Raw genomic sequence first — 12888 nt, 5'->3', positions numbered from 1 at the left:
TTTGACAGACGCTGTTCTGCCCCTCATCATACTTTAACATTTACAGGCAGAGGAAGCAAAGCGCTTCCCCAACGGTCACTCCGAGCCTTTGCAACTTTCTCTGCCCTTATTTCAGTGATCCAAACCCATTCCAGGTTTAATTCCTCAGGCCGCACTTTCTGTGAACAACTGCGTGACGACCTGAACCTTGAATTTGCCGTTGACATAACAGCGGCGACTTCTTTTTGTGTTTCTCTGACGTCGAGACCACAAACAAACGCGCGTGTGGCACAGAGACTCACAAACCGTAAAACATTTCGCACACAGAGCGCGTGTACAGCTACATTTAAATGTAGCCAGGACGGGACAGTGACAACAGCTCGACACCGCACACGGGAGAGCCGGAGAGCCCCTCGGGGGGAGGGGACGACGACACAACGCACAACACATAGCGCGCACACACAACCACACACACACAGCGGCGGGCGGACTCACCGTGTGGTACCCCCGGTCTATGGGCGGCTTGCCGGTGGGGTAGGGGTCCACGGTGTCGATGATGGTCTGCCGCTCCCCTTTCTGGTTGATCTTGCGGAAGCGCCGGCGGGACTGTCGGTGCGAGGCTTGTCGCTGGAAGTACTCCTCATTTTCATCCATGTAGTCCACCTGGAGACGGTGGGGAGCCGAGCACAGGGAGAGACGGGGGGGGGGTGACTGTCTTCATCTTCCATTCACGCCCAAAGCACACCCCCGAAAGAACCCCACCCTCCTATGCTCCATCTCAGATTCCTCCTCCTCCTCCACCCCGCTGCCTCCCGCCCCTCTCATTGCGTAAAAATAGAAGTGTGTGTGTGTGTGTGTGTGTGTGTGTGTGTGTGTGTGTGGGCTGCACGGTGCACACCTACGTCAAAGAGCTCACAGCGTAAAAGAAACAGAGTGAGAAGGATGATAAACAGAGATGGAGCCTGACGGAGTAAAAGTCTCTGCAAAACGTACCAAACACAATCACAATGCATTTTAAAACAGGATTAATCCGGTTTCCATTCCTAAGGAATCTGGAAGGAGGAGAAAAAGAACCCTTTCCAAGTGGAAAAAGGCACAAGATGCCACTGACATTTGTGCCGTGAAGTCGCGTTCCTCTACGTCCCACTCTGGAACGGCTGGAAGGACGTTTTTTTTTAGGTTTCTTTTCCTCTCTTCCTCCTTCTTTGGACACATTCCCCGCGCTCACTCGGCACTTTCACTGCGGTCTCGCTTTTTTTTTTTTTACGGCGCTCAGCCTCTGGGATTACACCACTGAAATCGCTCTCATGACTGCTGCCATGACAACGGCAGGGGAGCCGCTCGCGATCGGCGACGTGTGAAGTGCGATTGTGCGTCTCGCTGCAGAAATCCGAGCGACGCGTGCGCGCGTGTGCAGATAAGTACAGTAACTGACACATGATCTGTGGGAAACTCAAACTTGCCCCACTGTGTGTGGGGGGGGGGGGGGGGCTGTCATCCATATGCATCTATACTGCAGGAGCACAAATCCCTCCCTGGTGATTGCAGGGCGGGTTGGCACCGTTACAGCAGACGGGTTAAGGCAAGAAAGTGTCTGCAGCGAGCGGAGCAGAGGGTGTTATTACCGGGGGGGGGGGGCTGCAGCTGCTGATCCAGGATCCGTTAACAGAAGCCCCCCCTTTCCCACACACACACACACACACACACACACACACACACACACACACACACGCACGCACTCAAGGAGACAAGGTAATTACATCATTTGATGTGCAGTGCCAAGCCGTGGTTATTACAGAGCGTCGAGTGGGTCGAGTTCATGTTTCATTTAGAAAAAGGCAAAGAGCGTTTAAATAACGTGCCAGAAGCCAAACTCAAACATCAAGCAGTCAAATGGTCTCCGTGCATCGGCCTCATGTGGCTCGTGCACAGTGTCCTCGGTCTTTTCCATTTTGTAAATAGGAAATGTACACTTGTGAACTTCTTCGTACTCGTTTTAGCCAGTATTTCGCCTCGTATGAGCAAAGAGTCCGTTGTGAGACCTTCTGGTGGACAGATGATGATTTTTTGTTTGTAAGAACCTTTTTTTTTTTAAGATTTCAACATTTGATTTGCCATAAGAGCTTCTCCCCCGCCGTGGACCCGAGCGGCTGCGCGCATGCCGGAGTGGTCCATTAAAGAGAATAAAAACCAGCTGTGCTTCACTGTGGAGAAACATCAGCGGACCGGCTCTGCGCTACGCCGCTGTCAGAAGGTTTGGTGTCTCCCTGACACACACAATCCATCACTTATTATCCACTATGCCAACATCAGGGGAGACTGAAGCGGGACGCCGGACTTTGGGAGGCCGAGCGCTGCTGGATTACGCTTAAACCAGAAAACCGACTCGTTAAGTCGCTTTTCGGGGGGGGGGGGAAGAAAAGTACTGGAAGCGCAACAAACGGCTGCGTGGATTTGGGTCACAGGGCTTTTGAAATGCACATTCAAGAGAACGAAAATGAGACTCACCACAATCATCTCGGAGGGTTCCAGGACGATGCACTCACATCCACGCCGCAGGCTGCCGGCTGATCGCTTCCCAAAACTGGACAGAAGAAAAGAATTCAAATTAATGAAATGAGGAGGACAAGAATATCGACGCCAGCAGTTCATCTCGTTGAAGGCCCTGTTTTGTGGAGAGTTTTCACCCTCGGGCTGATTGCCAAGACGTCTGCGCCCGATATTTTAAATATGCGGTGTGGGAATTATGAATAAAATATTGAACAGAGCGGCATTGAATGGGACCGCTCCCACCCGAGGGGGAAACGCCTGCCCCCGGAAAAGTCCACTTTCGCCACGTCAGTTTGCACAGTGTCCCTCTCATCTAATGAGGCGGCGAACTGGGAAACATTTTTAAAAAAAATTTAAAAAAAGAGAACGCAGACCGAGGAAGGCGGCAGCCGTGGAAACTTTGAGCATGAGGAGATCCCACTGGTGGGTTTGGGGGAAGAACGGCGCCTTTCAGAGACCTCGGTCAGAGACACAAGGACGTCCTTGTTTGTTTATTTCCGACATCTACTGGAATCAGAACGTGACCCACATCTGCTGGGTTTACTGTACGATAAACTCCAGGGACTAAAAGGGGACAGGCGGCTGTGACGTCTGAGGGCGTAACGTTGCTCTGCGGGATTCATTACATCACATCACATGTCGTTTAGCTGACGCTTTTATCCAAAGCAACTTACAATAAGTGTATTCAACGGGAGGGATACAAACTCAGAAGAACAAGAAAGTGCAATTTCTACAATTTGTGCTACAATGCTACAATTTGTTAGTCTTTTAGTCGCGGTAGAGTCTGAAGAGGCGCGTCTTTAGTGTGCGCTGGATTCAGGTGTTAGATGTGCAGGTGAGGCTTTTATCTTTGAGTTTACATGGAGTCAATGCTAGAAACAGGCTTACATCTTTTAGAGCTGAATGTCAGTAGTAGTATAATGCAAAATAAATCCATGCATTATATGTCACATTTACTCATTTCTATTTATTATATTTTAGTTTATTCTATTATTATTCTATTCTTATCTATCCTATTTAGTCTATTCTTCCTTACTTTATCATTTTATTGTTTAAAATGATTTTAAACTACCGACCTGTATCCTAATTTCATGCAGCAGCTGCGTGTTCTTTCTCACTTTGTCGTGACACAAAGCGAGTGAGTGCAGGGGAGGAAGGTTCCCCCCGGAGGAGTGAGCAGGGCGCCGTCTGAATGCTGTCAGGTCGGGGGCTTGTGGCTCCATGTTGGGGGGGGGGGGGGGGTAAAATAACTGCAGGGAGATACTCTACCTGACATTGAGCAAAGAGCAAATAATGATTTTTGTGGAGTCTTTGATTTTTGAAAAGTCATTTTTCGCTTGCTTTGCTTTTCCCTTTCTGCCGCCTTTCACCGTCGGGCCTTTGTGGTGTTTTGTGATTCTTTTCCTCCTTTGTCAGCCGTTCCGTTGTCTTTCTGTCTGCCGGGGCTGCAGTTCTACTCCACTCATTGGTTTCTTACTTTCAAGCCTCTTGAACTACAGTCTGTCAAATAATATCCACACGAGCACAGACGGAAATCACAGACAGCTTGAGTGGCAGCGGATGACGGAGGCAGTGTGTGTGTGTGTTTATGCTGACGGTCTAAACTCTGCTTGTATCTCCGCCGTACACGCGCCTGAATTCCACCGCGGGGGCCAAGCGGCGCGGCGGCGGCGTGAGGAGCTCATTCTGCATTCCCCAAGAAGACAAACGTAATTCTTTTGCAACTCATTCCAGGCAGAGACGATTCCTCAGCTGGGCGGCAGCTTCGGACGAACGGAGCGGCGTCGGGAGTCGGTACCGGCTCGGATCCCGCTGAGCCCCTCCCCCCGCTCCCCCCCCCCCCCCCCGAGGCCAGCTCTCTTGAGTCCTGCCATTACGCATCACCCAACACGCCGGGGCCACCAGATGCCGCCAACAAAGCGACGTGCTCAATCATGTTGCTCCATTACATTCCTGACGTTGGTAATCCAACCCCCCCCCCCCCCCGTTTTTTGCTGGAGGCCAAACGGCACTAGCACCCGGAGAGATGGGAGGCGGGATTATGGAAGTGCAGTGTGGGGGGGGGTGGGAGGCTTTTTCAAAACACAAACGCGTCCTGTTTGGAGGATTAAAGCCTCCAGTGCTACAATGTCCTCGGCGAATATTAAATTACAAGAGCTGCTGTGTGGACGACACGAACACATGATGCTCGGTTCTGTTGGGGTTTGGGCACCAAGACTCTTCGCCCTGCAAATATTCTCATTTTTGGTTTTTTTGTGCACGACCCGTTTGCCATTATTAATGCAGCGCGGAGGAATTCGGGTGTAGTGAGGTTTGCGCTCGCTTTCCTGGGAACTGCAGCGTGTGCTGGCACACAAACCACCAGATAAGAAGAACGATGAGGAACGTGCCAGATGGTGGGAAGTCGGTTCTAACGAGAGTCTCCGCGTTCGACAACACAACTCTACATTAAATGATCATTATCTGAATTCCCCCTGCAGATACCAGACAGAGCATGAATTCAGAGAGACGTTCCTGTCAAATCAAGAGTTTCGGACTCCCACGTGGTTATTGTCATGTTTCTGAAAACCTGATGTATTCAAATTGGATTTGCACGGCCTCATTATGAAATTGCACACCAACGTGGACACCTGACGTCATGCAAAGCCTGTTGCTCGAGGTTTACAGGTACGTAACTTAAGAACTAGATTGTATGAATAACAACCAGAGATTCTATATCCATCCTCGGCGCTTTTTGCATGAGCTGGTTTTCCACTTCGTCATTTTCAAATGAAGCCCTGACGCGCTCGCTCCCAGCTGACCGACCGACTCGGAGGAGGGAGAGGACGTCGACTCATTCCCTCCGAGCTGCAGCGGTCCGTCCAACCACCTCTGACCTTCCAGACATAGACGGGATTCCTGGGAGTTACGGCCCCAGGCACACAAGGGCCGAACCGCTGCCCCCCCCCCTCCCACTTCTGAAATAGACGCCGATGTCGAGAATGTGCGAATGGAATGTGACTTTTAGCTCTTCCCAAAATAAAATAAAACGCGGCGTGCAAGAAAAGGGCACGAGGAGTTTTCAAGGGAGAGACGGAGCACGCCGCTCATCGCAAGGACATCACTGCATCTATGGAACCCTTCCCAACAGACCCCCCCCCCCCACCACAAGAGCTCCATCTCCGACCCAAAGAGCACACACACCCCGTCTTACTGGCAGCACACACAGCTGCACACCGACAGCCCCAAAATAACATCAGAGACGTGATTCACATTCTAGACTCAATGTTCTACTGCCGTGGTCTGGACACTCACCCCCAAACGCCACCAACCGGATCACCAGATAATAAGATGAGGGGACCCTTCCCCCTCTCCCTCCCCACCCCCCCCACCACGCCGTTAGTCCACAGTCGGTCCGGCGAGCAGCTTTCAAGCCCCGAAACTCCGGCGTGACTGCATTTCGTCCTGCGCACACCCGAGTGTTGCCGTCTGAGGATTGGAGTGTGTGGCTCTCAAAGTGTGTGTGTGCGCGTGTGTGTGTTGTGTGTGGATCAGCCCGCGTACCAACGGCTCTGCCCCCTCCCTCCCTTTCTCTCTCCCTCCCTCTCTCTCTACTACAGCCAGCATTCCAGCGAACGACTCACTTCCTGCCACAGAGACAAGTGAGTGAGAGGACGGTGTGTGTGTGTGAGGCTCGTTGAGTCAGAATTGGACAGCTGCTGTTCATTCGTAACGTTACTCATAAAGCACTTTCATCACGTATCCTGTACAATAGCAGTTTTGAGTAAACTGCGGTTTCTTTGAAACAATGATTCCATAATTGTTACTTAAACTCAGACATATTAAAACGGCAAACTCCCAAACGCGCAGTCGGATGCTCCACAAGCTTTATTCTCTACTTGATGAAGTTAACATCATAGAATATTTATATATATTTTTTTTACACGTGACTCAAATCAGCCACAATAAAAAAACAAACCTAAGCACATTTAGTTCTAGCTTGTGCAACTCGCCCCCCGGCCACAGATTTCATGCTTATTTTGATCCTAGCACGAATGCAAAAGCGAACAACACAGCTCGAGGTTTAATGAGTAGGCAGCGCTGCGGATAGAGGCTTAAACTTTAAACTGCTTTACTGGTGAAAAAATAAAAAATAAGAAACCGCTTGTCTGTATTTAACCCTAAACCAGCAGCTGCTGATTGAACTTGACGTTCCGTCTTCAGGGAGCAGGATGAATCCTACATTTCCCATAATGCAATTCGGTAGAGCGCTTTTACGCCACGTTTCCAATTTACATCGCAGGGTCTTTTATTTAGAATGTGGAGCCTCCTTGAAATGAAAGGCTGAATATTTGGTTCCTTTAATCTAAACTTGGTTAGTTTAACTTGTTCTACTGGCCGGCCTCATTGATGTGAGTCACTGCTGGCAACAACAACAACAACAACAACCTGACAGATTTATCGACGCTTTCCTTCACACACACGAGGAAAACACTCTTCTTCCCTTCGCGTGACGTCACAGTAAGTGTCGCCCCTCAACCTTCGGGCAGAACACGGGGCGAGCGTGAGCGTCCACGGTGACACGGAATGAATTATCGCCGGATCACCTCGTCGGCCGCAGTCACAGATGAGTCGGCCCGAGCCGGCCGATGGACGTCACCGGGGGGGAACCAGCCGATGCAGACGAAGGCGCGCGAGGTTTGCCGCCGAGCCGCCGGTCCAGTTGTCGTGGTGTTGGTCGGTTAATACGAGGCGGCGCGTCAGGAGGGTGAAGTCCTGACAGCAGTGGACTGAGAGTGATATGAGGGCAGGCAGCGGGAGGAGGGGGGGGGACCAACACGGGGACATGAGCTCCTCACAGTGACATGTTGTTAAACCGCGCGTGTTCCTACGTGGGTTCAATGTGAGTCACCCGCGTGCTTGGGTCCGTTTACTTGGCTGACCTCCGGGTTAAATAAAGCACGGAGCATCGTCTTCTCCACACGGGGACTCGTTCCTCTTTTCCCTGGATTGTTTCCCCACTACAGCTCCCAGTGAGGGAGGGGGCGGGGGCGCCGAAAGGGACCCGACCCTCGGCCGAGTGAGCGGTGGAAGCGTATCGGGTTCCCCACCTTGCTGCCAGAGGAGATACGAGCAGCCAGTTCTGGGCCCGGTCCGTCTGAAACCCAATCCCCCCCCTCACTCGTATCTAAAAGCTTCAGTCCTGCTGGACTCCCTTCAGCTCCTTGTGTCACAACCAATCTGTCCCACCAGCCATTTAGCCCCCCCCCCCTCCCCTCTCCATGTCACTGTGGCATTTAAAAACAAAAACAATCAAGAGTATAAGTGACGTTTCAACGGCCTGAAAGCCCCCAAAAAACTTCCCAACCACAATGTGTCATTTGAAATTGTCACATAGTCTCCGTGTCACCAGAGAAGCAGGTCTCCAGTCATCGCTCCCCCGTGAATGAGGCTTTTAGCGCGTCACCGAGGGATGTGATGGGGGCTAAGCTGCTAACAGCTGAAGATGAGCTGCTCCACCTTCCTCGATAAATGTGCCCAGTTATCACGCAATGGACTCGTGACCAAGCCGCATTACAATACGTGACAGCTGCTTTATGGTTCTCAGTCTTTTTAACCTGCATGATATTCCTTCACGGTTAACGCCAGACAAACCTTTAGGTCATGGAACGGTCACAGCGTTGGCTCGGGCACACGAGAAGTTGTCATTTCTCTAGGGGAGCGAACTGCGCATCGCGCGTTGGATCTCGGTGCAGGTGAGCGAACCAAGACGAGCTCAGCATGGACTCCGGCAGCCGAGGCGGACCTGTGCATCGGCCTCCTTGCGGCATATGCCGAGTAAACACTTTCAGAGTGACCAACTTTAACCTGCCAATATCTACAAATCCTCCTGCACACATTCTCACCGCGGCAAAAGGAAACGAAGAAGGTTTTACTGGAGAGGGGAGCAGCGTTTTGGTAGCGTTCAGATCGAAATGCCTCCCACGTTCTCCTCTGACCCCCCGCAGCACCGCCGGGGACGGCTCTGCGGCACGAGAGCGCCGAGTGGCCCCCCGACCGTGGGTGTGCGTTATGCAGCTCTAATGGATGAAGAGACCATTGTTTTCAGCGCCCACAGAGCTGGTTCATGTAACGCAACCACTTGTGAAATGGAGGATTTCCAACGTCGGATCTTGGCTTCAGAGTTGGCGATCGCTGCTGGTAGAAGGTGGAGGGAGGGGGGTGGGGGCGGGTCTTCTGAGCGTATTGCAGTTAATTATCATACGTAATGGGGGGGTGGGTTTTGGGGACAAAATGCATTTTTTCTTTTTTTTTATTCCCGGGTCAAACTTTACTTTAAAAAGGTGCCAGTTCGTTATTCCATCCGGTTTGTTAGCCATTGTGACTTGCGTACGGCTGCTCCATGGTGTGCATGTAGCTCGGCTACATCAGGCTTTTTGAGTAGCAGGTGTACAAACATAATTCCCCACGCTGAGCCGTAAACTCAGCAACATTTTGTTCATTATTTAGATGGGATTTATATACAAACGAAAACCCTTTGGGAACAAAAGTGAGCTTGCAGTTGGCGGCAGCAGCAGCCGCTTCTCTTCCATTTGAATAAATAAGAAAAAGCAATTATGCGATTTAAACTCCTTTTAAGAAGGAAGCTGGGTGCCCTTTGTAACCGTAACTCTGGCTTGAATGCCGATTTGGGTGAAATAAGACATCTGTATTTACTCGCCTTGATAAGAGCAAGATGATAAGAGTGGAAACAGACTTTCTTGAGATAACAAATTAAAATAGCCTCTCTTGCTGGACTGGGATTGGCTTTTTATCTCCCGATGTGACCGTCCTAAGTGGGCTTTAAAAAGGTGGAAGCGGCTCCAGAGTTGGTGTCGACGTCGACCCTTCAATCCTACCTGCTTCTGGGCAGGAACATGGACTCCTTGATGAAGACGGAGCCGGACAGCAGGATGTACCAGCAGCTCCCGATGTCGTCAGGGCTGCAGGACGGAAAGAAGAGACACGTTGAGCACAAGTGACCAATGGAGACAAAACACACACGTGATATAATGAAACTATTGAGTCCTTAAGTGAATTTGAAAGGCTTGCAGCAGATTTAGCAACAAAAGCTAGTGCTGCTAGCTACGTTCTCTGGATAAAGAGTTGGAAACACTTTTTTTTTTTCTTAGGATACATTTAATCTTAAATCACACTGCTGTATTTTAAGATTACCAAGCCGGCCTTCAATGCAGATTTAATTCCTATTATGCGACGCACAGCGGTTGCGATTCAATGCATCAGCAATGCAGATCAAAAAAAAAAAAAAGGATGCAAATGTAAAAATGAAACAATGAAACAAGAGAGATCGAACCATGAATGAACTGAGGAATCACCACTCCTCACGATCCTCCCACGCGGGCCGAGGAAATTGGGCACGGCAGACAAAGTGAAGCCAGACGGAGCTGTGGATGACGCATCCGTCCGTCAACAAACCACCGCAAACGCACGCATCCTCGTCGCAATTTAATGTAAATCACAGACCAAATGATGTGGCATTAGTGTTCAACCAAAGGCCTTAATAAGAAACACCGAGAGATTCCACTGAGGGTCGTTTGCCGTGGAATAAACAACTCTGTGCAGAGTCGCTATTAATAAAGCATGCCGGGGATTCTTAGAGGAGGAATTTCTAATTTTCATTATCTATGCACTTTATCTCGTGAGCGTCTTCACCCCGTCTGAGGGGGAATCGATGAGCAGCCAGCGATGTGGGACTGCTTTACTCACAGAGAGGTGAAAGATGGCCGCACTAAACACCCACGTGAGTCACAGAGAGTCTCCCCGTTCTTCTCCATCCTCCGCTCTACACTTGTAGAACTAATGAGGCTGTAGACAGCAGCACACCCTACTGACAGAGTGCAACATCCTCCACCCGCATCTTCTCCTTCTCTCCCCCCCCGCTGCTCTCCATCCGCCTCCCTCCGGACTCCCTCCAGCCTTTCATGGTTCCCCTCTTTGTGTACCGAGATGACACCAACGAGATGCTCAATTATTAATTGCAGGCACGCGGACGCGAGTGGAGCACCTGACGGGGAAGAGGAGGAGGAGGAGGAGGAGGAGGGGGGACGACGCTGCAGAAGGAGGAGATGGGAGACGGTTATGCACCGCGACAGCTCGACTGAACTGGGTCACCAATACTGGAAGCGATCGTCAAACGGTAAAAATGATCCAGAGACCCCCCCCCCCCCTCCCACCGGGAAGCTTTCAACGGCGCTGAATCAGGTCGGTACCACGGCGAGGAAGGAGTGGGGTGAAGTGAGACAGGTCTCAGGAGAATTACAGCGACTTTTGTGCAACGAGAATAGTTTTTTTTGACGTTTTTAATTCAAGAATGAATGATGTCGCATTTTTCTGCCAGAAACAATTGTTCAACTGGTAGAATCCGACATTCACTTCTCTTGACTTTTCTCAGGATACTATAATTTGCATCTAATTGATATTCACGCTCATGTGTAGTCCGTGTGTGGACTGAGAGGACGGACTCACAACACCAGACGTAAACAAGATAAAATATGAGCATTCTTTGTTGTTTTCCCCATTAAAACTCTCAAGAGACTGAATGTCACAATGCTGTATGATGAAAAGCTTTCATACCAGTTTCAGAATTGTCAAATGGCTTTAATCTAAAAAAGCCCAAGAGGGAAAGAGCCGAGAGGTTTGCGAATATGTCCCACTGAGTTTATTCTAAACAAGTAATCAAACACAAGGGCAGTACTGATTTTAAGACAAAACATTGATTCTGGAATTATCAAAGTTTCACTTGGTCTTATCATGCCAATTATGAAAAGTACAAAAACGTACACTATTTGACTCCTTCGAGACTCCCGAACGGGCCGATTCCACCGAAACGCCATCGCTTGGCACATCTAAAAGGCATTTTCAGTTGGACCACACAGATTAGTGAGGGTCAAAGGTCAGAGCAGACATGGCTGAGGTTAAAAGCGGCCCAGAAGGTACCAACGCTCTTCACCAGCTTGTGTTGGACGCGCCGGGTCGGCTTCCATCTCAGGAGGGCTTTGGCGCTATAACCTGGATGCTCGCACGGCATGCGATGTTTCCACGAGACGGGCTGTGTGTGTGTGTGTGTGTGTGTGTGTGTGTGTGTGTGTGTGTCAGCCAGGGAAAGTGAGCACTTTAACTGTTACACTTCTCCTTCTGTCACTGCTGCAGGACGGCCAGCTGTCGGGTAGTTAGCAGGGCGCTAGCGGGGCGCTAGCTCGGCCATTGGTGGGAAGCACAGTGCTTCTTCTCAGACATCACGGACGGAATGTGGATGCAGCCAGGATTTAGCGCCGTCGTCTCGACCTCAAACAGAAGTGCATTCAGAAGAGAAACGGCTGCCTAACGAGGACAGTTTGCTCCAATTTATGTCATGCGAGGACAAAAAAAACACTGAAGGCATTTTCCTCCTTTCATGCAACAGATGAGGGAAGGGATCATTTCCAATAGAATCCCCCATGAAGTGATTTAACTGATTGGTCAGGTTTAACATGACGGGGGGCCCCCCCTCCTCGCCCTGTATCGGACCGCCGCCGTGTAGCTATAGAGATTAAATAAAATACATCCTTTACCCGTTGTGAACTCACCCGGCGTTTCCCCACTGATTGATGGCGCTTCCCAGTCTGAGCTTTCTGTCTCACTACGGGCGGGTTCCCCCCTCGGGCATGACAATAAAACCAACGAATCAACACTGTGGTGTTTCCTCGCGTCTCCCTTTCTGGGTAGTCCAGTCGAACCCGCCGGCGTTACTGTGATTCAGTCGTCAACTCCACGGCGTCGGCTAGAAGTCACCTGACCGGACCTGGAGCCTCTTAAAAAAAGCACCTGGTTTTTACTCCAAGGGAATAAACTCTCTGACAGATGACTCAATGGACAAGCTTTACGCTACAATCGCAGCTGAGATTCACAATCCAGTCACTGATAGACCTTCAGAGGCCTCGGTTAGGAACAAGCTCCATTCTTCAAAGATCTCGCCAGTGTTAATGTTGGACGCTATTTTTGATTTAGTCTTAGTCTTTAGACGAAAATGCATTTTAGTTTTAGTCACATTTAATCTACAACTTGTCTACAGCTGCATAATAGTCCAGCTTGCAGTACTTGGTGGTCCATCAGATGTCCCTCCTAGGACAGGTCTATAGGGTGGGCAAACCTTTTGACTCGCGGGCCACAGTGAGTTGTAAAATGTGACGGAGGAGCCGGGCCAAGAACAAATGGTTGAAGTGTTTGTGTGAGCTGATATAAATGACATGTGAAAAATCATTACATGAAAGGATTTGGATTTTAACAAATAGCAAAGCATTTATTTGCAAGGCAATTTAACAAATTGTCAAGTGTGTAACA

The 12888-nt window shown here is 50.1% G+C and overlaps 1 protein-coding gene across 11 annotated transcripts in view; it reads right to left on the bottom strand.

Moving 5' to 3' along the window:
* The window catches only part of rapgef2b (Rap guanine nucleotide exchange factor 2b), an 88131-nt gene that overhangs the window by 53417 nt on the left and 21826 nt on the right, over positions 1-12888 (bottom strand). For 10 of the 11 annotated variants that reach the window (XR_013467530.1, XR_013467531.1, XR_013467534.1 and 7 more), the window contains exons 4-6: positions 9408-9491; positions 2488-2563; positions 475-642 (exon numbers count right to left, since the gene is read on the bottom strand). Coding sequence is in view for 3 of the 11 variants with exons in the window: in XM_078102037.1 (XP_077958163.1) it covers positions 475-642; positions 2488-2563; positions 9408-9491 (328 nt within the window). In the remaining 8 variants the exon portion in view is untranslated. Of the gene's footprint in view, positions 1-474; positions 643-2487; positions 2564-7115; positions 7371-9407; positions 9492-12888 lie in introns of those variants that run through there. The other variant, XR_013467537.1, reaches the window with a different exon arrangement.

The sequence above is a fragment of the Gasterosteus aculeatus genome, chromosome 4 (genome assembly GCF_964276395.1).
Source record: "Gasterosteus aculeatus chromosome 4, fGasAcu3.hap1.1, whole genome shotgun sequence".
NCBI lineage: Eukaryota > Metazoa > Chordata > Actinopteri > Perciformes > Gasterosteidae > Gasterosteus > Gasterosteus aculeatus.
This window is presented reverse-complemented; position numbering and strand designations above follow the sequence as displayed.